The sequence below is a fragment of the Haemaphysalis longicornis genome, unplaced genomic scaffold (assembly GCF_048455015.1).
Source record: "Haemaphysalis longicornis isolate Haplotype H1 unplaced genomic scaffold, Haemaphysalis longicornis Haplotype H1 scaffold_5, whole genome shotgun sequence".
NCBI classification, from domain to species: domain Eukaryota; kingdom Metazoa; phylum Arthropoda; class Arachnida; order Ixodida; family Ixodidae; genus Haemaphysalis; species Haemaphysalis longicornis.
Genome location: NW_027526385.1, coordinates 44,185,411 through 44,213,313, shown reverse-complemented (window position 1 = coordinate 44,213,313; position 27,903 = coordinate 44,185,411). Strand labels below are relative to the sequence as shown.

The window sequence follows — 27,903 nt, the reverse complement described above, 5'->3', positions numbered from 1 at the left end:
TACCACTGGAAAGCTTGTTTTGAAAGATTTCTTTTCCAGCCTACGCTTAAATGGTTGGCCGTGGACACACTATATTATGAATATGAAGGGATGCAAAAAAAAAAACTCGTGCAAGAGTGTGGAAGCCGTACCGCTTCTTTACCGCTTCTTAATGTTTCGACGTGTGATGAAAAAGCTGCAGCGCTGGGCGTTATACTTGCAAGCTGACTTACAGCTGACGCGGTCTGCCCTGTATGCCTGTTCCGCATTATCAGCTGTTGCCTGTTCGGTATCTGCTAACTTGCGGCTACGGAAACACGCATGTTGAAATTGGCATATGCCATATGGAGCACACAGTGTACGGGAACATCGCATATGCGTGGCTGTATACATGAACGTTAGGCGCGTTTGCGCGCAAATCGCGAAATACCGTATTTACTCGCATAATGATTTATTTATTTATTTATTTATTTATTTATTTATTTATTTATTTATTTATTTATTTATTTATTTATTTATTTATTTATTTATTTATTTATTTATTTATTTATTTATTTATTTATTTATTTATTTATTTATTTATTTATTTATTTATTTATTTATTTATTTATTTATTTATTTATTTATTTATTTATTTATTTATTTATTTATTTATTTATTTATTTATTTATTTATTTATTTATTTATTTATTTATTTATTTATTTATTTATTTATTTATTGTAGGGTTTAACGCGCCGACGCAACGCAGGCGGTGAGGCGCGCCGTAGTGGAGGGCTCCGGGTTAATTTTGACCACCTGGGGATCTTTATCGTGCGCCGAAATCTCGTACACACGGGCGTTTTTTGCTTTTCGCCGCCATCAGAAAAGCGGCCACCGCGGCCGGAAATCGAACCCGCTACCTCGTGCTCAGCAGCGCAACGCCTTTCACTGAGCCACCGCGGCGGGTGTACTCGCATAATGAACGCACCCCCAACTTTAGTCGTCAAAATTCGGTTTCTTTTCCCCCAGCGTAATAAACGCGCTCGCGCGCAAATCGCTAATACTTAGCGCGTAGAGTGAAGTTTATAAACGTTCTAATCGGGTGATCAAGCTTTGTTAACACAATTGCACGATCTGCGCCATAAGGCTGCGGATGTGAGCATTTTTTTTGTATTTTTATATTACACAACACATAATTGGTTTGGTAACCATATGCAACATGACAATTTTGGACCTGTCTTTAGTTTTTATTTTTACTTTCGTGCAGTAATTTTTGTCAGATTTGCTGCAGGAAGTTTTATGTATTTGTAACCTAATGGCTCGACTGCGCTATACCCATGTATGTACCGATTGGAACCTATTAATTACAGAGAGTTGACGTGGCGAACTTGTATTTTGAACAGCCCCAGTTGTGGCTCTGCATCGGACAACCCTGAAAATGTACCGTTAGAATAATCTACTTCAACGACTTGCGCTGGTTGTATTGCTCAATATTGCTCAAAACTGCTCAAATATTTCTCAGTATTGCTCAAAATGTTTTGCTCAATATTTTAGACAGTGGTTTCCTCGAGAGTGCCCTTCGCAAGGTTACCTGATGCTCGCTGATTGTGCAGGCTCAGCGCACGTTCCGAGCCACAGTTGTCATGAATAACGTTTTTTTTTTGTCTGCTTTTCCATATTTCGCCTTATCTACCTGTCGCAATAAGCGCGACACATAGCGCCTACGGAGAGAACCTGAACTACTGGGAGGGAATCACTGAATGACGCTTCGTGGTGCCGCGCCGGAGACTTCGCATGCTTCTGTACATTGCAGCGGTTCCGCGAACGTTCTGTTCCGTTTCGCGACGACCAACATGAGCTTCGAGTGCACCCGCAATATTAAATTATGACTTTTCTTCGTGCCTAATCCATTTGGCTAACGACGCACTTCACGCCGACAAAGGGAGACTACGGCAAAACCGAAACTAGAAAAGGCCAGTAGTGGCGAGTGCGGCGCTGGCGCCATCTGGCTTAGGCGGGCTTAACTGCTCGCTGTAACCGCAAAAAAGACGCGGGCCTTGATGTCAGCATACAAGCACAAGTGTAAAGCTACGCGTTACGTCGATTAGCACGCATACGTGCGGGATCCCTCATCTTTTTTAACACGAAGGTGTTTTATTCCTCGACACACGAAGATTTCCGTGACGTCACATCCGTCACGGAAGTAACGCCAGTACAACGTAGCAAGCGGCCTGTAAAGGGTGCACCCCTCACACAGGGTCTTCTTGCGGGGAAGCAACCTTTAGTACTAAAGAGTACGTTATGCTTAGGGTGGTTCGTTTTCGGTTTGTATATTTTAACACGAAAGTGTTTTATGCCGGGATCCACCAATATTCGACTTACGCCATATCCGTCACGAAAATGACGCCAGTACACCTTTGCCAAAGCGACCCGACAGCAGGATGTCGCTCGCCAAGCCTGCCCACAAGACAGCCGCCGACCCGCAAATCATGCTAGGCTGCAGACTTCGCTGCACATTTCACTTTCGTGTTTTACCGATTCCTATGACAGAGGAATCAACCATATTTTTTAAACAGAGAAATACGCTGAGGCCGGGGACGTGTTCGTACGGCTTACGTCAATTCACGACATGCAAAAAATCAATGCGGCCTCTTCTGGCCTCAAGGATTCGTTAGCGCATTCAGAAAAAGCACCCGTGAGAACGACAGCGCGTCATACCTGTCAAGGTGAAAAGCGGCGATCTCGGCGTTGTGTCGCTCGAAGTCCACGAAGTAGAAGTGGTTGGGATTGGTCTCCGTCTCGCGGGAGAACCTGCACGATGATTAAAAACATACAAGAGCTAAGAAAGCAGGAAGCGAAGACCCATGACACGTTGGTGAAGCGTAAATTCGGACGTTCTCCAGTAGTGATAAGCCACAGGCCGAATGGCAGGCCGCACAAACGCTCACCAAAAGCAACAATGTGACGTGAGTATATTTGTCACACGTAGCCAATTTAATAATGCAGGGTGCTTGTTCAAGTCACGTTCATTGAAGCGAACTAGTGCCATTTGTGCCCCACTATAAAAAGTGCAAAATACAAGCGGCGAAGCAGCCGTCAACGAATTGAATGCGTAGGCAAATTGAATGCCGCGGCGTTCGCCAGCGAACATGCGAGGTGCGTTTCTTTTTTTCTTTTCGAAATGAATCAAATCCACCTAAACAGAGTTTGAGAAACAAGTGAAAATTTGTGACCGGGCCTAAATGCAACGCTGTTAAAGCTATTATATGATATCTTTTCCATCTTAGTGAAAGTTAGCTTTGACAGTGTTGAATACTCCTGTTAACAAATTTTCGTTCGTTTCTAAAATTCTGTTCCGGTACGGATTTGACTCATTTGAAAAAAAAAAAAAAAAGCTCCTCATTTATCTCTCAGCACTATTCCTTCTACAACCATCGAATTAGATCGCGAACACTGCCGATCAAAGAACAGTCTAGTCTATAGTGACGACAGGATGAAACATTCTCCCTGTCAAACAAGCCTGCCTGGAGCGGAACACGACAAAAAGAGCAAACACGCTCAGATGAAAAAAGATAAGACAACCGGGTACGGCCCGGCGCTAGTAGCAAAGCAGAAACAAGACATGTTCGCGGCATCATTCTCTGTCTGGGACTCTGAGCGGTATACAAAGGGCACGACTGGAAGTACTGCCCCTGTGTAAGAAGACAGAGTGTTCGTGTCTGAGCCAGAAGCGTCCGTTCGGAGCCTAGACGTAGTTCCGGGCGTGGCTTAAGACGAATGGGCCGAAACCGAGGCGCTAAATTGCTTAGTGCGTGTTGGCAGCGCAACGAATGGTGTTGCAAGTGTCAGTATTACAAGGCCATTGCCCGCGGTGCCTGTTTCAGACACCGATATGCGTTCACCGCATACGTTCCGGTCGATGACGTGTGTAGACAGGAACGCTAAATTGCGTAATGCGTGTTAGATAATTTTGAACTATCTCATCGAGACGAGGGACGTGCTCATGGTGCCGACATTAGCTTACACAACAAGCCCAAACAAAAACTGTCTGCTCCGCAAAGGATGCTTTGTCTGCTGTCGGCAGAACTTTGCAGAACAGCCCGTCTCAAGCCTTTTACCTTACACAACACGGCCCAGACCAAAATCGTGTGTTTTGCAAGGGACGTTCTGTTTGCCGTCGGCAGGCGCCGCTTGTTGCAAGCACCAGGAAACAAAATGGCGGCGTATCTGCTCACTTTGCTGCAAATGTCGCTGAAAGACGACAGTCTTCCGTCACCCCTGCCACGTAAATGCCTTTCTCCTCTCCCCTGCCCACCTCTCACACTCTTCCCCTAACGTCTCACTCCTCACACAATAAACATGGCGGAGGTTTGCTCAAGTCAATTCAATTTTCCCGCGTTCCCATGCTCGCGCCGTCTCCTGGAACTTCTTGTTACTTATGAACTTGAAACACTGCAGCGATGGGGCTCCGCGTTCTCTGTTGGTATTTTGAGGCCAAAGAATTTCTTTGAAAGCGTATTTTAACACACAAGTGTTTTATTCCCGGATTCACGAAGGTTTCACTGACGTCATATCCGTCACGGAAGTGACGCCAGTGCAACGAAGCAAGCGGTCTGTAAAGGGTACACCCCTGCACACAGGGTCTTCTTGCGGGGAAGCAACCTTTAGTACTAAAGACTACGTTATACCTGGGGCTGTTCGTTTTCTAGTTTTATATTTTAACACGAAATTGTTTTATGCCGGGATACACCAATATTTGACGGACGTCATATCCGTCCCGGAAATGACGCCAGTACACCTTTGCCGAAGCGACCCGCCAGCAGGACGTCGCTTGCCAAGCACACTCACAAGACAGCCGCCGACCCGCAAATCATGTTCAGCTGCAGATTTCGCTGCACATTTCACTTTCGTGTTTTACCGATTGCTATGACAGAGGAATCAGCCACAGTTAGTTATTTTCTATCGCAATATCCGTGTATTCCTAATTAAAAGAACAGGGCTAGTATCAATTTTACACTTATCTCTCGCTTAAAATATGCCTGATGCTTTCGTTTTGCTCAACAATGTTGAAAAGAATGATCGTTGCCACCAGATTTAGCGGTTTGGAAATGATTTGCCAGTATAAAGGCCTCGCTCGGGAATTCTTTTCACTTTTTGCCGGGTGGCGCAATCGAGGGACAGGCAGAAAGACACACACAGACAGCCAGACCGAAATGTTCACGTTTGAGTAGCCCCCAAAATACTATCGTCTTCAAAAAAATTGCAGAAACTCCCAAATAAAAGTTTCTTTTGAAGTCAGCTTTCCCACTACACACGATGATTTGCTGTAGAGGCATTTCTTTCAGGCGCCATATAAGCAGCCTCATACTAAAAGAAGATAAGCCTTAGGGCCAAGTATTTGTGCCATAGTCCGACATATATTGTGCCATAGTATGGCATTTGTGCCATAGTCTGACCTCTTCACGCCCCCCTCTCTCTCTCTCTCTCTCTCTCTAGGGCCCTTTATTAATTGCCTTCACAAGACAAATGCATCCTTACGAAGTGAGCAAACCCCTGTAAAGTCGTCTTCACTACTGTAAAGCAATGCTTTGCTGGAAAGACATTTTTTGTTGGCAATACAAGAGGCCTTATATGTAAATATAAAGGACCCAGGGCCTTATAAAGGTGCCTCCAGAAACCCCATGCATATCTACGCGGCGCCTCCTTAGAGTCGGCTTCACTTATATAAAAAGTGCTTTTTCTAAGATTTCATTTCTTCACAGTATGAAGGCGTTTTTCGTATGCGTCGAAAGTGGGCCGCATCAAACGCTACAGACAGACCGACTGGTTTATTGGTTGACTCCTTATAAAATGCATAAACATTTAAAAGTGCCGTTTATAGCTTGAGTGGCATGAAACGCTTCTGAAACTGCAGAAAAGCCACCGACGACGGCGGCCTGGCCATGTCATTTTCCGTCGAGTCCTTGTCGTCTGTTTTCAGGCAGTCAGGGTGCTTAGGGACAACACGATCTGGATATCATTCATAACGCCGCTTAGAGCGTTAAATAAGCATTACAGGCGAAGCCCTCCCACAGTATAACGGGTTCCCTTTTTGCGCAAAGTAAAAATTATTGCACACCGAATACAGCCTTCCAGGCACAAAGAAAACCTCGACAGCAGCCTCTCACAGCTGAGATGGACGATCTGCTTCGTAGCTGTAAGGCAGCCTTGGTCAGACGATAATTTTTTACTCTGAAACTGCAGCGCCTGTCGCATCTTAGGCAATGGGCGCGAAGTAGCGGGAAGAACAAGCGTAATTTCCGACGACCGTGCGAAACACACGGGATTCCCAGAAGGAAAAATGTCGTCGTGTTGTCAGCCCTCACGTCTTCGCTGCCGGACAGACGAGTACACGGAGGAGACTCCGACCCTCTTAGAGCTAAAGACAGCCTGCTTTCTTTGAGCAATAGCGTTTTCTGCCTTGTTGCGAAGTTTCCGACAGCGCCTCAATAGCTACCGTCGGCGCGATGCTGCTGCTGTCGTCTGCAGTGTCGTCTGCGCCATCGCTGCGAACAGCAAAAGCGCGGGAAACCGAGAGCGCCTGCCGGCAGCCTGTCAGCGTCACGGCGGGAGAATTTGAAAGGTTGCTTTATGAAAAAGCGGACAAAAATAAGAAGGAAAAAAAAAAAAAACGACTGTCACTGAGCGTGCTAGCGATGACAAGACACGATGGGCATTCGAGGCGTCTGCTGGTTGTGCCGTCGCCGTCTGCTGGTTGTGCCGCTGCTGCGCTTATTTCTGTTTCGCGAACATTTGCGACAACGACGGATATGATTTCGTTCAGAGAAGTGCGCGCTCACTGATAAACGATATGACGCGTCAAGCTGGGCACTGTACGCAGCTGTACGGTTGAAATGGCGCCCAGGAAGCGTTTAATTTTTGTGTGACGAAAACGTTTTTTTTTTTCATGTTCGTGTTTTAATCAGATCCAGGACTATGCAGACAGCAGCGATATGCTAAGGCGCAATGCAAAATTTCTCCCCCCTTTACCGCGAGTTATCGGAGCGGCGCTGGCTACCACCCTAAGCATAAAATACAGCTATATTAACGTAAATACCACCGAGAGTGGCGGAGAACACAGCGGCCCCGATGGCCTAATGAAATTATGGGGCAATAAACGCGTTGATCCGAAGGCGCGGGTTCGGTCCACACTTTGAACTGGTGTTTTTCCTTGCATTCTTCCGTAACAATAAAATGATGGTGAACTTCAGTGAAATAAAAAGATAGGTTATATTTTGTTTGTTTGTTTGTTTATTTATTTATTTCCATGAACGTACACACGCTATGGCTGGCAGAAAATAGGGTAAAAAGTTGCACTCAGCAACTTGACTATACCCTACACCCTTCACACAGTCAGAATAACCGCGGGGTGAAAAAAAAGCGCAATACATAAACACAGCTTGGGGGTGTCAAACAAAACTCCTAGCACCGAAATACAATATATTCACGAGAGCAATAGATAGCGCATCAACGAGAGCACATAACGACTTGAAGGCAATAGTCATTAAAACGAAGGTGTATGCAACAAACCGTACAAAACAGCAAGGAACTGATCACAAACATCAAAATATTTTTGAACAAACAAGTTATACAGCATAGATGTAGTACACGAGTTTATATCAAAACCAATAAATACAAGCCCATTCAACAACTTCAGAAGTATATCATCATCATCATCACAATCATCATAAGCCTGTCTACACCCACTGCAGGGCAAAGGCCTCTCTCATAGCTCTCCAATTATTCCAGTCATGCGCTAACTGCGACCAACTTATCCACGCAAACTTCTTGATCTCATCTGCCCATCCAACCTTCTGCCGCCCCCTGCCACGCTTGCCTTCTCTAGGGATCCACTCTGTTACCCTTAATGACCAACGGTTATCTTTCCTTCGCATTACATGACCTTGCATTACATGCTATATTACTTGTCGGAAGTATATGTACCTCCCACAACTTTGGAAGGTATATATACCTTCCCTATGCGTTCCCCGCCCTTCTAGACTGCCGGATTTCCTTTCTACCCCTCTTTCACTTTGTGTGTGTGTGTGCAAGTGCCTTGGAGGCCGTTTTACCTGATCCGAGAATTTATTCTCTCCGACACTCCCACAACCAAACGAGAATGCGGAAACGTCTCTTCCGAACCCAAAAAAGGCCGCCTCCGGTGTCTTTCGAAGACGCCTTCCTCGTTTGCTGCCTGCCCTCGAGCTGCTCCTTTGAAGCCGAACTTCTTTCACGGAGCGCCTTTTCTAAAGCGCCGTTCCCTGCAGCTGTTTGTCACTCCGCCTGTCTCCAGCGATTTTTTTTTTCTACTGCCCCTTTTCTTTTTTTTGTTTTCGTCGTTAACTCAAATACGTAACTCGGTACAAGAAGGGCCGCTGTCAAAGGAGGTCCAATGCTGAGGCAGGCAGCACGAGCGATACCGCTTCGAAAGGCTGCATGCGCCCGCGCTTTAAATGAACCTAGACGTCTCGGCAAACCTGGCTCGTTACTACTAATGCGTACCACGGCATTATATTTCAGAGCACCAAAAAGCGTTTCTCGACAGATAATCTATAACAATCCTGTGTCATGTCAGATTTTTTTTTTTCGGAAATCTTTTGCACAATTTTTAGTTCACTTTGCGACCGCGAGGGGTAGAAGGATTGGAAGGAAGTTTAAAACCGGGGGAAGGGGAGGGGCGGTAACACATAGGGTTTGTGAAGGATAGGGCAAATAAGTATAGAATAACGCAGGCAAGTCGGTTGGTGACAACCGACGTCTCGATACAAAGAGAGGGCCTCTAATCATCATCGTCATCATCATTATTTTTATCGTCATCAGGACACCGAAGCAGTGGTTACAGCGTGATTTCTTTTTCAGGTTTAACAGGTTGCATTTATGCGGACTTACTCGGATTGCTACGCGGCAATAGCTCTTTGAAAGTAAAAGAAAAGAAAGACGAACAGCTGAAAAAATGGGAGGAAACGACTAAAAAAGGCAGCGCGAGCGCGGATGCGCTTAATTATAGCCAAACTTAGGACAGAAATTTTATTAAAGCGAAGCTTTCCTATCACCAAAACGCATTGCAGGAAGGCAAACTTTGCACAATGAGAGCGCACAAGATGATGATGATGATGATCACAATGATGAAACGCGAAGCTGCCTTCGAAAAAGAAAAAAAACGCTTCCCGCCGTCGGAACTTTTTCGATTACACTTATATTATCTACTGGCGCATCAAATTTGGGGTTTCCGCAAAAAAGGATTCAAAATTTTATTTCTGCTTCAGGTCGTTTGAATTTGTGAAGGGTGCTAATTAATGGGTAATTCGGGTTTTATTCATAACTAAGCTTCCTTTTACGGCCTCTTTCCGTAAATAATTTAGTATTTTGAGGTCCCCACGTATTCAACAACCGATTTAGCCCTGGCCAATCCCCCTTGTGGGTGCGTGCCAAAATCTTTGAGGACATCATCATCATCATCATCATCGAGCCCGCGTCCCTTGCGTTACGAAGCCGACGTTTATCGGATTACGTCATTCCTACACGGTCGGGGCACTTTGGATTTTGGACACTGACTTCAACTGATGTTGCATGGGAGCAGGCTTCGCGCTTTAAGCATTTTAACCCGAAAGTTTTTTTTTTATTCCGGGATTCACGAAGATATCACTTACGTCATATCCGTCACGGAAGTGACGCCAGTACAAAGAAGCAATCGGCCTGTAAAGGGTGCACCCCTGCACACACGCTCTCCTTGCGGGGAAGCAACCTTGAGTATTAAAAGAGTACGTTATAGTTGGGGTTGTTCGTTTTCGGGTTTTATATTTTAACAGGAAAGTGTTTTATGTCGGGATACACCAAGATTTTACTGACGTCATATCCGTCGCGGAAATGACGCCAGTACACCTTTGCCGAAGCGACCCGGCCGCAGGACGTCGCTCGCCAAGCACACCCACAAGACAGCTGCCGACCCGCAAATCATGCTCAGCTGCAGATTTCGCTGCACATTTCACTTCCGTGTTTTACCGATTCCTATGAAAGAGGAATCAACCAGTTTTTCTTTTAATTTTAAGAAAGGGGCTTGGTTTTTGTTATTATTACTTGGGGTTAACGCGGGCAGCGACCCATTTGTCCCTTCTTTCGAAAGATATATTGATACGTCACAAGTGGTTTGACTCAAAGGTATAAAAGGTATAAAATACAGTTACTCCGAAATTACGCGGTATGCCTGCTAGTGAAGTCATATTCCTTGCCTCGACGTGGGCGTCAATAGGAACAAAGTACTGAAACTGCTCGCATCAATTTTTGAAGCAGCTAGCCATTCGGCAGAACATCCTGTTTGACCGTTACACTACGCACACACGCACACACACTCGCACAGCCACGCACGCAGGCACGCCCACACATCACACGCCCATACACACACACACACACGCGCGCGCACGCGCGTGTGTGTGTGTGTGTGCGTGCGTGGCTGTGTGGGAGTGGACAAAGAGGTTCGGAAGGAAAGGCGGAGTGGAAAATGAGACAAAGGCGAACGCTGAAGCAACACCAAGAAAAGGCACCTGGTAGTGCAAATACCAGGAATAGGGGAGTAGGAAGTCAAAGAATGAACGCCGTTTCAAACTTAAAATTCTTGGGCTTGAAAACACTAGTGTGAAGGGCCTTGTTTGCTTCGGAGTCAGCGCCTCTGAATGCGTCGACCATCGATCGCACTTAACACGTGTTCAGCAACCTCAGCAGGCTGCCACCTGCGGTCGTAAATGTTCCCACAGAAACCGATGGCAGCATAAATTTCATGACGGCCCGTTTCCCGCGCGCAGCGGGCCCACGCTCACCGCCTGCTTTAAATCGCGGGAGTGTACATGTGTCCGCTCGAGGGCTGTTTTTTCCCACCCGCACAAAGAAGGGGAGTACAGGATCAGAACGAAACAGTGAGATTTCTCCCACACGAGGCCACGCGGACAAAGCATTCTATAGCCTTTGTTCCAGGCTATATAAATAGGCGCGTAGAGCGGGAGCCGAAGGATCGAGGTATGCGTAGGCAATGGACCTTTCTCCATTTACGTAGCCCTCTTGCGGAGGCCGCCCGAACCACACTTGGGGGAATATAGAAGAACACGCCCCCTTTTTTTTCCGCCTGCCCTGCGCAGTTGAGGAAGCCGTCCCAGGAGCCATGCATGGTTTTGGTATACTCGGTGACAACTTAAGAACGGCACCCGAAGTTGCCGCTGTGCCTTATCACCGTAGCCGGGTGTTTCTCCGCGCGGCGCAAGTAGGGCGTTCCTGGGAATATTTTGAACATGGCGTGAGCCGTTCCCGTGATTTTTTGGACTTAATATGCTTATAAACGACTCCAGTGACGACAAACAAACTGCGTGAGACAAGGCAGACGATATCACGCATTCATAGCAAGCCCCTTTCAAAACGCGCGCGCACTGACGTCACGGGTCCGGCGCTTTGGCGGAGTGATACACTACATGAGGTGGTGCCATTCTTGAGTTGTAACCGAGTATAGCAGAGAAATTTTTCAATGGCAGCCGTAGCGCGTACCTGTCAGCCGCTTTCATGGCTCAGAAAACGGAGCAGCACTTAGCTGGCTCGCCGTTCGCAACTGGCTAATCCAATATGGCGCCGTTTTGTTTACATTTTGCCCCCCAAGAATGGCGGATTGGTCGCTAGGAGAGAGAGTAGCGCATTCGCAGAGCGCAACTGGAAAAAGCGAGGAAACAGGCTTCTCTAATTTGTCGCCATGTAGAATCTCTGGACGAATGAAAAAATCCCGGGCCATCTCTACTAACGTGAAACCTGGGGAGGGGCGAAGCGTGTAGTATATAAGTGCATTCTTGGCGCCTTGGCATTTTTGCCAACGGAGATGAAACCGTTGGAGGGTAGAGGTATACAGCTTTGCTGTAAAAGTCTCGTGTCTTTGAAGCACGAAGCGTTCTAGTGCGAGGCGTTGGATAACGAGTGTCCCGGTTTTTTTAGTACGCGTTACGTTCTAGCGCGAGGCGTAAAGAGTTTCCCGGTGTTTTGGTACCATGACTACATGAGACAATAATTACGACGATGACGACGACAAAAGACGCCAACAGCCCCAGCCCCTAAGGGACTTCACCCCTAAAAGAACGGTCACTCTTCTTCGAAGCGCCGCCAGGATGAATTTGAGCTTGCCAGTCCCTCCTTGAGAGACCGACCGCATACGTCTTTTCCAAAGATTTCTAATCAGCCGATTAACCAACCACCTTCCTTTCACCCCTCTCACAGAAACCCAGCACGCACAACTCAACGGCCTTATATGCAAAGCCTACCGCCACGCGTTGCTTTTACCTCCCCATGCCTCTACCACATGCCTTACAGCTATGGGACTCCACAACACTACACAGGAACTCATCGAAGCGCAGCGCTCCTCCCAAATCTTCCGTCTCTCCTGCTCCTCCACTGGATACCACATCCTAGCCTCCTTCAATATCAACCCAATTCAAACACCCCCTCCCCCCCACTGCTTATACCCAGTACATACGACGCCTACTCCTCATCAAACCCCTTCCTCGCAACATGGACCCTCTCCCCCATGCATACCGCCGCATGGCACGTGCCAAGCGCCACACACCATCTCCCACCCACCGTCCCCCACTACCATGTATGTGGACGCGGCTCAATACCCGAACAATCAGGCTTACGCCACTTATATGCACGGTCCTCCCCACCCTACAACCATGTCTGTCCTCACCCCCCCCCCCCCCCCCTCCTACGGTGGCAGAGGAAGTTGCCATTGCTCACGCCATAGTTCAACAGCCCCAACCCATCACCATCCTTCCGACTCCCAGCATGCCCTCTCCAACTACCTTAAGGGACGTATCTCGTCAGAAGCTCTCCGTATCATCCTCCGACACCCTCCCCAGGATCCTGTGGAGCTACTGTGGACTCCAGCCCACACTGGCTTAGGAGGCAATGAGGCAGTGCATTCAAAATGCTCGAGAACTCGTTACCCGGACTCCTGCTTCTTTTGCTCCTAACCACAGCATCCCCACCCCCCTCTACACATACACCGACACTACACTGCACCAAAGACTGAACCGTGGAACCCTCCCACCCCCGCACAGATCCCTATCATCAGAGGAGGCCCGCATGTGGCGCATCATCCAAGCGCACACCTTCCCTCACCGCACGATCCTACGGCACTTCCCCCCCCCCCCCACCCCCCACACCTGTTTCCCTCACCCCGCCGCCCGCACTGTGGAGCACTGGACACGCACTTTCATTCCCTCTGCCAGTGCCCCAGGAATCCCTACCCACCCCTCCCCACCCCCCAGGCCTGGGCGCAGGCCATGCGGACCTCCGAGGTTTCGGATCAGGTGCTAGTCACCTCCCGAGGCCTCCAGGTCGCTGCGGCCCTGTGGGCAGCCGCCACCGCCCCTTATAATGTTCTCTCTCTCTCTCTCTCTCTCTCTCTCTCTCCTTGATGACACCGGGATGAGAAGGCGACACTTCTCTTTCTAACCAAAGATGGAGGTAACAGTGCCGCCACTGCTTCCTTCTGTTGGGGAAATAAACAGCACCTTGGAGCTAGTGGGGGCCTTGGAATTCTGTGGCGTTTGCTTCGGTGTTGCGGAGCCGCATCTGAGGCAGCTTCGTGTGCACTCTCGCAGGATCGATCCAGCCTTTATCGTTGTGTGAAAAGGGAGCGGTCGCAGCAAACTGCGGGCGCCACACACATGTCCAACGACAATAGTGGTACCTTCAGGCTTATGCAATAGTAACAGATTGAAAAGCAAAAAATAAAATAAATGGCGCAGCTTGCACGTAGTGGTGCAAGGCTGGAAGAACAGCAGAGCTGAAGGCCCCTCTCCCTTCGCCGGAGACCCGACTGTCGCACTTCACACTTATCTACGAACTTGCCGCTCAAAGTTCTCCATGACTGGCAGGCCCCGATCGTTTTGCCCGCAGCCTTTCACATCCCCCCCAAAGCGGACCGCGTTAGCACGCGCTAGAACCCGCGGCAACCGGCTTCGCGAACTCGGCGTCTGTGCTCCCCACTTCAGGCGCGAACGCTCGTGAACTGTAGAGGAGAAGAGCACGCGAGAGATCACACCACGAACGCTGGGCAGAGTGTTCTCGAAGGTCGAGCTGGCCGACGGTGGGCGCTCCCCACGAGGAGCACGCTAGGCATTTTGCCTTGGTATTTTTGCAAGCTCCTCACGTGGCGCAAGTCTGGCCGACGCCGGGCGTTCCTCACGAGGCGCGCGCTCACGTGCGCTCGGATGGGATGAGTTATCTGGTAACGCTCGACGGCGGAACTATAAATTCTCAAACAGCTCCGCATGCTGTCAATATAAGTGGTTTTAGTACTCACCAGGAGGTCGGCTATATACTACTACTACTACTGTCGTGGCTTCCAACCTGAATTGATTCGCTTTCTCCGCTGAAATAATTTTTCTTCCCTTCGCACGTCCCAAGCGGACCTATGCGCAGCTCCCTCTTTGCAAGGTATCTGGCCCTCCTTCGTTTATCCAAGCTCTAAGTACAGCCTGACGAACTTGCAGCCAGTGGGAAAGCAGCAGAACGCCAGGCAATGTGACACGCGACCGCGCACAAAGCCATTCAAACAAAAAGGGCGCTGCTCTAACAGGCTGTTTTGATATCGCTTTGCGAACTCCTGAGCCAGTGTGTGGGGCTGAGAAGTTAAGACAAGTACTGCAGGTAAGATTTCGGTCGTCTATGCACATTGCGTCATGATGTACCTAGGAACATTGAGTATTTTTAAATGCAGAGCATTTGTTTAACTCACGATATCACCCGGCGTTGGCGTGCCTCGGCGTCCGCAACAGCTGTTACAGGTGCGCCCTCTCCCCACTCCTCCTCTCCCGCATCACGCTACCCTCCTCACTCTCAACAACAGGTCCGCAGCCCTCCCCCTACACTATATAAAAAAATAATACTTACCGGCGCCTGGTTTCGATCCCACGACCCTGCGGGCGGAACGCAAGGTACATGGTGCTCTACCCACTGCGCCACAAAGTCGACACAGAATGGAAGGCTACGAACGCGCCTTATATCCTTGACTCATTCAAACTACGTCAAGAAGCTGCTGATACAACGCATTCACTACCTGTGGGCGGAACGCGAGGTACATGGTGCTCTTACCACTGCGCCACAAAACCGACACAGAATGAAAGGCTACGAACGCGCCTTATATCCTTGACTCATTCAAACTACATCAAGAAGCTGCTGATACAACGCATTCACTACCACCAACTCCCCAAACACTAAACTTTAACGCAATACACCCACCCCCTATGCGACGCATTTACTCGAGTACCCCTCACGGGGAGATGGGCCCTTTTTTAAACCGCTTTTATGCCTGCTCTGGAAAATCACTGCGCCTTAGCCCATGGAAAAACATAAATATAATCTAGTAATCTGCTAAGAGAGGTCCATTCGTCCCATACCGCACGTCAGCTTTGACTCAGAGGTGAGACCTTCGTAACTCACATAAAATTATACATTTTCCTCTCTTATGCAGCTTCAAAGTATAAAACAAAACAATAAAATCTTTTAATTCGATACGATTTTATTGTTTGATGTTTTATTGTTTAACGATAACGATAAAGCATCCCCGCGCCTATGCGCATAGCCGATGCAAAGATTCTTGCGCACATTGTTGAGACGTGATTCATATCGGTTGGGAAGAGTTGGCTTTAGGATCGTTTGTGTAGTGAGCGACCACAACGCCTGCTGGAAGAAAGGCCATGTCTTGCTTTGCATCGCCTTCAACAATGAGCATTGTTCATCAGCGCTCACGTGACTCTGTGAGACCGCTTTTTTTTTTTTTTGCTGATCCCCTCTACGCTAATGCAGGTGTCCACTCGTTCGAATCTAAGTTGGGTAACGCGACGAATCAACACTGGCGCAATGGTGCACCCCGCGGAAGTGTGTACGAGACTCATTAGAGCTCCACGGACACATCTGGCGTGCGCCTAAGCCTCGGACGTGCGAGAGTGTTTAACCTCCATGAAAAAAAATTGCACAAACTCCGAAGTGGGAATTTTGGGATAAATGCGCAAGCAACCGTGCTGTACAACGAGACCGTTTAAAGTCGACTTTTTTATTATGCCCGAGTGAATTCCTGGGAAGACATCTCTTCACGGTAATATAAGCTGTTTGACAGCAATGTAAGAAGGCCTCTTGTAATAATTACATCCACGAGGCACCATGCATCCTATGCAGCGCTATACTGCGACAACCTTAAAGTCGCCTTCACTATTAAGCACAAGGCGACTATGAGGAAAAAATTTTCTAGGGGCACGATAAGGATTGTGATACCGAAGTACGACGGCCCTAAAGCGTTCTATTAAATAAGACCCCCTACATTCTTACAAAGTGCCCCACATCGAGGCCCTTTAAAGTTCGCTTCACTGTTGGACAGAAGTGCATTGTTGAAAAAACATTTTTCTTTCAAGGGCTATATAAGCGGTCTTATATGAAAACAATTCACATTTTCGCATGCCGAGAAAACGTGACACATCAATCGTTGCAGACGGACGGCCGGTCTCCTCGTTGAGGCCACATTGAAGTGATTACACATTAAAAGTCCACCGCTTTCAGGCAGTCCAACCCACGACCTCACGTTCGGAAGTGCAGCGTCGTGGTGTGTGAGCGTGTACTCGTGATCGAGAACTCGCATTCCTAACAAATGCGTTGTGCTGCCTAAAATGCGGCACAAAATCGTACAGAAGCGGATGTTCTACACGCGGCAGAGTGATGTTATACCTGAACACTCCACACACACACACACACACACACACACACACACACACACACACACACACACACACACACACACACACACACACACACACACACACACACACACACACACACACACACACACACACACACACAAAAGTAAAACAGCACTAAAACAAAACCTGGCGCCTCTTCGAATGGTATTTTCTTTTTTAGCGCGTCCTATCGAACACCCGGGCGGCGGTGCGAAAAAGGGGAAAATTTATTCCCTCACGGGTCATACGCCACCGCAAAACCTGTACCGTTCCATTATCGTGAATCGCACTCCGGTAGCCACAGAACCGTGCCAGACAGAGAATAAAATCAACCGAAAGAAAGAACGGAAGAAAACAAAAACAAACGTCGGAGTCCTGAACGATCGGGCAACAAACGTCTGTTTTAGTATCCATCAGTCACGCGTCGTTTAAGCGAAAAAAGGGCAGCCGAACCATTAGAGCCAGTGAGCAGAAGCAGCGCTTGCAAGCGTAAATAGTCGGATGGTTCCAAATAACCCGCGCGAATGCTGGCAGGCGGGAATTTTAAAGTAACTTACGCGCGTGGGAGACCAGCGATGGATAACGCGAGGAAATAGTCACGGAAACTTTCCACCATCTCTCCCAAAACCGCAGCTGCGCGTGGCTTTTATCATGAATTAACGGCTCCAGTCCTGAAGGTTAGCACTTAGAGCCGGTGTACTTGCTGTGATAGAACGTCGACGTAATGGAACAGCACTAGGACGGATGAAGGGAAAATATAACGCAGTGTCTGACGTCCGACGACATTCGAATATTTACGACTAAGCTAGCGCAGCCTAAAGCGTCTGTCGGAGGGGTGCAGCAGTTCCGTCCTATAGCTTCATGATACGGTGGTTCGAGACCGGCTCTTGCCGCTTTTATTTTTTAAATGCAGAGCATTTCAGTAACTCACGATGTCACCCGCGTTGGCGTCCGTCGTAGTCCGCACCGTCGTTGTCCGCACCCCTCCCCCTACACTATACAAAAAAATACTATCCGGCGCCTGGTTTCGATCCCTCGACCCTGCGGGCGGAACGCAATGTACATGGTGCTCTACCCACTGCGCGACAAAGCCGACACAGAATGGGAGGCTACGAACGCGCCTTATATTCTTGACTCATTCAAACTACGTCAAGAAGCTGCTGATACAACGCATTCACTACCACCAACTCCCCAAACACTAAACGTTAACGCAATACACCCACCCCCTATGCGACGCATTTACTCGAGTCCCCCTCGCGGGGAGATGGGCCCAATTTTTTTGTCTCTAAATTGAACTGTAGTTTTCGTGGCTTAGGTGAGTTTTTGGTGTTTTAAATGATTGCTTTTTGTTCGTTAGGTTCTTTTGTGTTACTAAAAAATTAATTTACCTTGCTGTACGTCAGCTAGAACAATGCTGTGCCAGACGCGGCATTTTTCTTTACAAAACAACAGTGGGCGTTGATAGTGGACTGCTTATAGTACCGTAAAACGGCACACTAGACACGGCCGAAATATAAACGCGTGTAGACGATGGCTGATTGTCAACCGCGGTTTATTAGCGCGGTTGACAACCACGGTACACACCGCGGGTACCGCCGGTACTAACCACGTCCGGTCTGGTACCCACTCCCTCGCGCATACCAAATGGAAAGCGCGAGGGAGTGGGTACCAGACCAGACGCGGTTCAACGCATCGTTGGAATGGCTATAATCATCATCGTCATCGCCGTGTTTGTGTCCACTGCAGTACGAAGACCATTAACTCGATAAAGAGGTGAAATACGATGATTGTGTGGCAAAGAATAAACTAGGGCGTCGTAAGGATACTGACGCTGACAACCCGAAGAGGAACTAAAGCGATGTCTCGAATATAGTTGCATTCTAATCATGCCGCCTCTTCATGAGGTGACAAATCATCTGGATTAAACAGCATTTAGATGAAATAGATGCATTTAGATGCCTAATTTTTTTTCCTTGTGATGCCCCTCCTGCTTGTGCCCTTCAATGGGCTTGCAGTATGTTTAAAATAAAAATAAATAAATAGCCGGTTCTCTTCAACGGTCGAAACTTGAGAACTTTGCGAAAACTACGACCCCACAGAAGCGCGCATAGATGCTGCAATGAGCAGCGTTTCAAGGGGCACTGCCAGGTAACATTTCAGCAAAGTTGCATATCAAAAAGAAAAAAGAAACAGTCCCGCCCTGCGTGAAATCTGCAAGAAACACAGAGCTATAGTTCTCTCGTGTCGGCGCGAACGTCAACAGACGCTCGCCCGAGAAAGCAACGCCGCGCAAACTCTGCGGTTTGCGCAGTGGAATAAGCAGTTCAACGTCAGCAGCGGGAGGCTCCCTTCCCTAGCGGCACGGGGAGTAACCTTTCCCTGCGATACCACTGCGCCATATATGGGTGAATCTGGGAACCGGTTTCTGCGAGGCTGCCGCCGGTGATAAGGTGCCTCGATGTTCCTCTTCTCCCGGGCGAGGAGGAACATCAAGGCACCCTATCACCAGCGAAACCGCTGCGCCCTCTATCGGTGGTGTATCTGGGAACCCGTTCCTTCTCCTGCGTGACGCACGACCTACAGCAGACGGACGAAAAGGCTCAATCGACAATAGCTCCGTTGTTAAAACGGGCGGGCGGTTCTCACCGAGCGTCAGTTTCGAAAATCACGTTAGCTTAGTCTCCTGGCTTAACACCGGATGCGTCGTCACACCGATCGTCACACCGATCGACCGAAATTGAACACAGGCCTCAGCATTTCACAGTGAGGCTGTAAGTATGACTTTCGCCCGGATCTTTAATGACTGTGGCGACCGGCATTTCTTGAAGCCGCTGCTGTCCGCTATGCGGTAGCCACTCCCCCAGCCTGATCCAAGAATACTCAACGACGAGTATTTTCTCTCTCTCATAAAAAACCCTCCCCAATCCAGACATACGCGCTAGGGCGGATTTGCTCACGACGAAGACAGCAGCTATCAGAAGTCGAAGACGTTCGGGGAAACAGTTCACGGCCAGTTGCCTTCAGCCGACCACTGATCGGAGATAAGCGAGTGGTGAATCTTTTGTGACTGTCAGAGATACTGACAGAAATGAAGTTAAATCTACCTCACGCTGGTGTAGAACGGATGACACGGCACTGTCCGTCCTTGTGAAGAAGGGGTTATGATGTCTCTCCTCAAGAGAAGGACATTAGGAATGACGTCTGACGTTACTGCTTTTTATTATTTACTCATTGAGTTGTTACCCGCGGTGAACCGATGGTCAGTTGGCAGGATTATGATTTGACGAATCAATGTGCAACATTTTATTTTATTGCAAACTTTCCTCAATATCGCTTATGCGTTCTAAGTTGACGTGTACTGTATTGAACTTCCTGGCGCCCACACCGTACAGGAAATTAAACGGAGGCTTAGAGAGACCACTAAGACCGAATACAACAACGTCTGATTACAAGGAGTTGGCCCGTGGTAAGCGACTCAACTCCATTTTAGCCCCGAAAGATACTTTGCTCGCCAAAAGAAGAAAAACAAATATTTAGAACTTTAAAATTTCACGGTATGCAACGTCAGCAGCGAAGTGATAGGATACACACTTAAAAATATAGTTATGAGTATGTTACCTCCATTGTAGCATTCAAATGGTCCGATCACACTCAATTAGAGGCACCACTACAATGCCAGAATCGCGATTCTTGGCGGCAACATTGGCAGGCGGCCTCTAATCGCATACATAAGTCCCTGTGACGTCATAAGTGCCCGGCGAGAAAGTGGCTCATGAATTATTACTATTTAGTCTGCTTTCTTCGCTAACCATATTCTTGTTCGACGTCCGCGTCAAAACTGCCCCCCTGTTATTTGGACAAGGCAGTCTTTCGAACAAACTAGACTAGTATTTCGTCTTCGTTGTCCTTTTAGGTTACTTGAACTCCCCTTATGGTTTTTTTTTTGTGTCATTAAAAGGAGATCAGAAAAAGCTACAAAGCGCGAGGATTAAAAGTACACCATTTCGGACCAACGCACCTCATGGGCTTGAAAAGGGCTTGGCCGCCATTCTCGTAGTCGATGATGAGCTTCAGCTGCGTCCCGCCATCCTTTAGCCCTGGGAAGAGAAAAGCCAAGCGTTAAAGCATTTACTCGCTCGCCCACGCTCGTAGCGGGGGAAAAAATTCACGCAACTCCACGAAGTGAATCATGACGAGTGGGCGAAGCACTGGGGATCGTTCTTACCGTAGATCACCCGTGTCATTGCGCACTCGCGCATGCAAATGAGTGAAAGCACGTGTGTACAGTATATACAATTCCAATCCAATCCAATCCGATACAATTCAATTTAATTCAATCAAATCCAATCCAATCCAATCCAATGCTCCTCGCGACACTGTGTACACGGACGCCAAGCACCGGACGCGTATTTCCAAACGCTTCGCTGCACAGAGCACCCACGTGGCAGGTCTTTTCGCGCAATGCAGAACGGTAATTAAACGCCGCCACGGACTGTGCCCCAACATAAAGCGACCTAAGACATACCAAATCACTATTATTAACAAAACTAGCACGTAGATTTGTTCAAGAAAAAAAATAAATTTAGAAGAAAAGTTAAGCAAAGGAAAAAAAACCTGAGAGGTAGACCTGCCAGGGCTCGAACCCAAGCCGTCAGCGCGAGTACTCACTGCTTTACATCGGGCCATAGAGCCCGAACGGTGGGCTCCTTTTAGCAGGCGCTGAAAAGAATAGTGCCCGCAGTGACATCACACATGCTACGTGCGTGCTCTGAACAGCGAAGGGTTTGGAAACACGTGCCCCGGACAAAGCGACGTCCTAAGGTGCTTCGCCCTTAAAATTCATGACCACTCTGTGAACGAGGATGACCAGCAAAGCTGGAACCAGGACGACACGCGGCCTCCCCATTGAGAAAGAGAATCAAAATTCAAAAATGGGGAGCGGGAACTCGTTTTGACAAGGTGACCGCCACACCGAGGAGCCGGAGGAAACTAGACACGCAAGCGCTTGGAACGCATGGCCGACGCATGGCTGACGCTGGTCGCACAGCGGCAAACCTTTTATAAACCTTTATTATATCTACCCGAGATTCTACTGACCTTGACAATGACGCCTATTGATAACTAATCCAATAAAAATGCATATCCAAGCGATAAGGCGTACCAGCTTTCGCATAGAATGAAACGATTTTGCATCGAATTCGGGGCCTCAGTTTTTTCACAAGCACAACAAACATGCACAGAACCATAGCTACACAGAGCTTCGCTGTAAAAAAATAATCCCGGCCCATCTCCACTAACGTGAAACCTGGCGAGGGGCGAAGCATGCAGTGTATAAGTGTATTCTTCGCGCCTTGGCATTTTTTCGAACGAAAATGAAACCGTTGGGAGGTAAAGGTATACAGCTTGGCTGTAAAAGTCTCGTGTCTTTGAAGCACGAAGATCTCTAGCGCGAGGCGTTAGTACCGTGACTAGGTACGTGAGACGAATGGCGATTACGACGACGACGACGACAGGAGACGCAACAGCCCCAGCTCCTACGGGGCTTCGTCCCCCCCCCCAAAAAAAAAAAAAAAAAAAAACGGGTCCTCGCGTTACCATGCAGATGAGGAATGTGACATGACGAGGGCCTATGGGTTCCCCTATCACACCCGATAGCACCCCGAATGTCTCATTACGGCAACTTGAAAATGTCCAACAAAAGGCAGTAACTTGTTCTGTATAATAAACGCTGTGCCACTCCCTGCTATGGCCTTCACTTCCGTACTACGGAACGCAAAAAAGACAAAAACATCTTTCTGAAGCCAAATAAGAGCGCCGTGAGAGGATTTATTCGGATGGACCATCTGTTTGACCTTTTCCTGGATCGTCTTGACTTCACCTTCGTTAAGGCACACATACTTCTCGAGCGGGTAATTATATACTGGTTACCTGCACTGATTACGCGACGCTCATCCTATCTTTGCCACGGCAGCTGTGAGGTGGTGGCTAATTAAGGGCGGAATGATGCCGAAAGATAGCGGGAAAACGGAAGGCGGATGCGAAAGGCCTCATCATATGATAAAGGGACGTCGCGCCAGGGGCGCTTGCTTTTCCGACGCCGGCATAATTCTCGTCGGGTGCGAGTTAATTAGGTCGGCCTCGGGGCGAGCCAATTATGAGGAGCCTGCAGCCGGACCCTTTTGACTGCGACTGCCCGTGGGATTTCCGCCAGACCAGAGGAATACAGTCTCAGCGAGGATGATTTTTCAACAAGTATGAGCATCTCTTCGCGGGATCTACGAAGACATCAAGAATTAACGCGGGCGGGGAAGGGTGAATTACGGCGACCAACGTCTTGTAGAGACTAAAGCTCTTACATCTCTCTCCTGGGGCGGTATTCTCGAGTTTTGTCCCTTTTGCGTCCCTTTCAAAAGTGTCCCTTTTGGCAAGCCCTGATTGGCTAAAAGCAAACAACCGGAAATGACGTAACGCATGCGCAGCAAACCTACTGCGAACGCTCACTGCTTAACCGGAAGTACGTCACGAGGAAGGGGCGCAAAAGGGACGTTTTCAAAAGGGACAGTTACGACAATACCGCCCCTGGTCACCCCTGGCATTCCCGTCGAGAATGGGAATGCCGTGGACGAAATCCGGAATGTTCGGACCCCGGTCTCAGTCTGCGCAACGAAGCGGAAACTTGCGAGCCCGGACGAAAGAAAAAAAAATGTACGAGGACATTTAAGTACTTCTTGTGACGTAGTGAATGCGAAGTAATTAGTGTGTAATTAAGTGACTTTGCGTGTTCGGCGCCGGAAGGTGCAGAGGCGGGCGCAGCGGCGCTAGGGAGTGCGGCGGTGCGGTCTGCAGAGGGTCCTGGCTCACCGGTGACTACTGCGCCGTCGGGTGAGGCAGCGGTGAGTGTTCATGTTTTATTTCTGAGGCATGCGCTATGTGACGCGTGGCAGACAATGGGAATCTATATCTCGGGTTTCAGAGACGGCGTTTTTTTTTTTCGTTTGATGAGCCGCGTAATGCTTTTGCATTCAAATTTAGGAGACGGGAGGACGCCTGCGTTAGCACCGTTAGCCTGCTTCAGCACCGCTCCTTCTTCCCCTTTCCAGAGTCGGCAGAACTTGGCTCTAGCACGTGTTTGCCGTGCGAATCATCATCATCATCATCATCAAGTGTGTCCACTGCGGGAGGACGGACTCTCCCATTTTTCTCCAACCCTTCATATCGTGGGATGCCCTAGTACATTTTTTTTTCTCGTATACCTTCACAAAAGCGCTTGTGCGGAAAGGCCACGGGGTAACGTGTGGGCTAACTTTGATGCTAAGGCTTCAAACATGTGACGTCACGCCACCTCCAAACTTTTTCCTATATGACCACCAGCTCCACCGCTGGAAGCGACCGCGTTGCAGTCGGTTCCTCGTTGAAAGAGGGACGATGTCAACTCTGCAAATCGCGCCCTTATACCATCCAAGCAATTTGAATAAAGCTCTGCGTTATGACACGATCGCCACGTTTCATCGAGACGCTGAAACCAGCATCCCCCCACATTCTCATTAAAAGCGCTTTTCCGGTTCTTCATTGCCGCAATCTCGCACGCGCAGTCCCGCCAAAGCTTTCTCGACAATCACAGAACTATAAGTCCTGCCAAATATCGCGGTGAAAAATGCGAACTCTCGATTAAACCGATGTACATTTTGATACGATGCAAAGACAAGGAAACACGACATATTTTCAGCAAGATGGAGGAAGAGCGGAAACCGACGTCTTCTCTTACATTCAAGAGATCAACCATGTCTCTCATCTTTGTCGCCATTGCTCAATAAAACCAGGTGGTAACAATAGAGAGTTTCAGCAGACTGTGCGTACCGTGTGTTTCGTGAGAACCATGTGCACCGGGATGCGACTGCGCATGCGCGCGCGGGCATGGCGAGGGTCCGCCGCACGTTAGCGAAACTAAGCCATCTAACCGGAACGAATGCATGCATGTCCAGTCGGGTCCCAGTACACACGGTACGCACGGAACACACGGTACACACAGTATGCTGTAACTCTACGGAAATTCTCCGGCACGGACTGTAGGCATAGACGCAGTGGCACCAAAGCAGCACAGTGTCCATATATAAACTTGCCCTTACCTCTACCTCGGAAGCCGAATCAAAGCCAGGAATGGAAGCCACTTGCGAGGCACTAACTCGCGAACTCCCACGCGACATGCTGGCGGTGCGGCCGACTATTTTGATAAACGTTAGCTTCGATATACTTAACCCGCCCACAACGCATGGAGGAGCGTTTCTCTTTTTGGAAGCGTGTCATGCCGGGAAGTGCTGTCGGTACAGACATCGCGCAGCTTAGTAAACAAAGGCTGCTAGCAAATATAATTATAACGGTGCAGTTCCAAATATAGAGCAGTTGCAGGCGGTTGGAGCAACGTCGCACCGCATTCAATTGCCGGAAAGAAACGCTCGAGGGCTCGCTTGGTTTCTTTGCGAAATACGACCTGTTTTCATTTACTCTGCGCAAGCAGCCGACTCGGCGCGCACGATTGGAGGAACCACGTGAGCGAATGTACAGCGTCAGAATCAATCTGCTTTAAAACTTTTCCAGTTTGGTGGCGCAGTAATTTTTTTGCTTGGATGCAGGCGTAGAGTACTATTCAAAATTTTCTAGGTCATGCCAACCGTTTCTGGTACGCAATATTTCGTTACAAGAGAGGTAAAAACCCGGCACTTTGGGTGTGACGCAGAACTCTATAGTTAATATGCTGCGCCCCTAGCTCTCCCAAAGCGACCTAAAAGATATCGAACCACGATGATGAAGAGTGTGCTCACCTAAAATTCAAATAGAGTTCATCGTTTTGTGTTTCCCGCCAGTGCGAAGTGGCCCTCACAGCCATGAGGTGCCGTCTTCCAAAATTAAACCTATATTTGAGCAGACCTGAGGGTTGGCATTAACAGGCGCATGCTTGTTTTGTAATCGAACGGAATCATTAGAACACTATTTGTTTGAATGTGGCCGTTTCACAGAGCAAAGAAAACGTTACCTTGCTGCCCCATTCGAACGCCTTAGAGTTGAACTAAAAACTTCAGTACTTCTTTCATTCCGGGCTAGCTGCCTCAGTAAAGCAAGCAAAGGAATTTACTTCCTTCTTCACGAATTCATCATGGCTACCGGAAGACTTATATGTTAGCGGATTCGTACAATCACTTATCTGGCCCCGCCCATGAGGAGCGTAGTTCTTTTTATCATTAATTTTCAATTCTAAAGAACACTTTTTGAATTATCAGGCAAACCAAGCCTTGGCCAATCCCCCTCAGAAATGATTATCATGATGATGATGATGATGATGATGATGGTGGTGGTGGTGGTGGAGGAGGAGGAGGAGGCAAATAGCTCATAGGAAGGAAGAGCTGAAGACCAGAAAGAAGAGATGGGTGCTCAAAATTCGCTGCTTTTTATCTACACAAAGCTGGCCAGGCTTTATCTCCTCAACGTATTTTATGCAAGGCCCCCAAAACTACAGAACACTTTCTTTTAAATTTCCGCAGCTTTTCCTCGAAGCGACGGATGCACCTTGAATACACGTTTAATCGGCTTAATCTCCCGTTATCTTCCAGCATTGTTCTTTCCCTGGGTGCTTCCGTCCTAGGAGTTTCCCACAGAGATGTTGTGATCGCCTTTCACTCCTTTGTTGCGGCAACAGGCCGGATGCCCTGCTAGACAGCTATGTCTTCATTCGCCATTTTTTCCCCTGATACTCCTGTTATATTCAGATTTCTTTTTCTTCTCTCAATTCTTTTCTCTTACTTCACTCTTTTTTTCTCTCTAAAATAAACCTGGTCGCAGCCTAATCATTACAGGCAGCTTCTTGGCTAATCCCCCACGTGGGTATGCGCCATGATTTAGGGGTCCAACCAACCAACCAACCAACTAATTCACTGTGCAACCTTACCATCCTGCGCATGCGGAGCGCCCGAGGAAGATGTTTCCCACGTGATGTTAGACTGCCCATTATACTCACGGCTAAGACGTGAACTTTTACACAAACTCCCATTAGAGAACCGTCGTGTGGTGTGTTTAGAATCTTTACTAGGACCATGGGCTGATGCGGGGCTTCAAAATAAGGTTGTTCGTGCCCTGAATGTGTTTTTTACCTCCACAGGAATGATGACAAAGTATTAGGTGACATATTAGATTTTTGTCGTGAATCAGTGACCACCAACCCAGGAGGACATTTTACAGTCAACTTTTAGTACTCACGAAAGTGTGGTGCACAGTGGAATCGTATAGCCGGGTCTATGACCCTGTATTGGTGAAATGGAGTAGCCGGGAGCAGATCCGCTTCCAACCTCTCCGCTCAATAAACCAGTTAAACCACCACCACCAACCTACCGGCGGACGACCGGTTCGAAGGACGGGAACACTGTGGCAGGCGACCGGATTGCCAGTGCAAAAGGCCGACGTCACTGCCAGTCATCAAGTACGGCCTGCCGAAATGAAGCATAGACGCAGTCCTCCGAGTCTACACGTCAGGTGTGGCTGCAGCACCGTCGCTGTCACCGGCTGCTGATGTTCCACCGCAGATGCGCTGCCCGCTCTCGTTTGCCACAGCCGTCATCGGCCAAGTGTGTGCCCTTCCGCAAGGAACTGTGAGACTGTTTTTTCCCCTACCCTTTCCTTGAGTTTGCTGCGAGATAAACCGTTTTCACGCATTTCACCCATGGTCGGTCCCACTCGAAGATCTCGCGACACCTCGAAGGTTCAAAGATCCTGCCGATAACATCACAGTATACTTGTGCTAGGAGAAAATCGTACACACGCACAAAAGAAGACTATGGGCCCTGGGTAAAAAAAATCCCTGCTGGGTATCGAATCTAGGTCGTTCGCGTAAAAGCCGCTGAGGCTGAACAGCGGAACATTTTACCAGTCATTAAAACAAACAAAAAATAGAAGGGGTGTTCTGTGCGAACCAGTAGATGGCTCTGGATGTGTACATGAAGTGCTAGGCTTGTACCTAAGTGGGAACGGATTGTCGCATCTTGGCAGCAACGAATTGAAAGCAAAAGCTTGACGTTCAAGTAGGAGTTATTTTATAAGAGTAAAAAAGAAAAAAAAAACGCTTTAGCTAGCTTTTGACAAAACATTCTAGTTTCACTC

General features: G+C 48.3%; 1 protein-coding gene across 1 annotated transcript in view; it reads right to left on the bottom strand.

Annotated features, from left to right (window-relative positions):
* Positions 1–27,903, bottom strand: part of LOC144139665 (extracellular serine/threonine protein CG31145) — a 74,022-nt gene that overhangs the window by 15,302 nt on the left and 30,817 nt on the right. Inside the window, exons 6-7 of the mRNA XM_077671955.1 lie at positions 20,777–20,855; positions 2,678–2,770 (exon numbers count right to left, since the gene is read on the bottom strand). Of these exons, the coding sequence (XP_077528081.1) occupies positions 2,678–2,770; positions 20,777–20,855 (172 nt within the window). The remainder of the gene's footprint in view (positions 1–2,677; positions 2,771–20,776; positions 20,856–27,903) is intronic.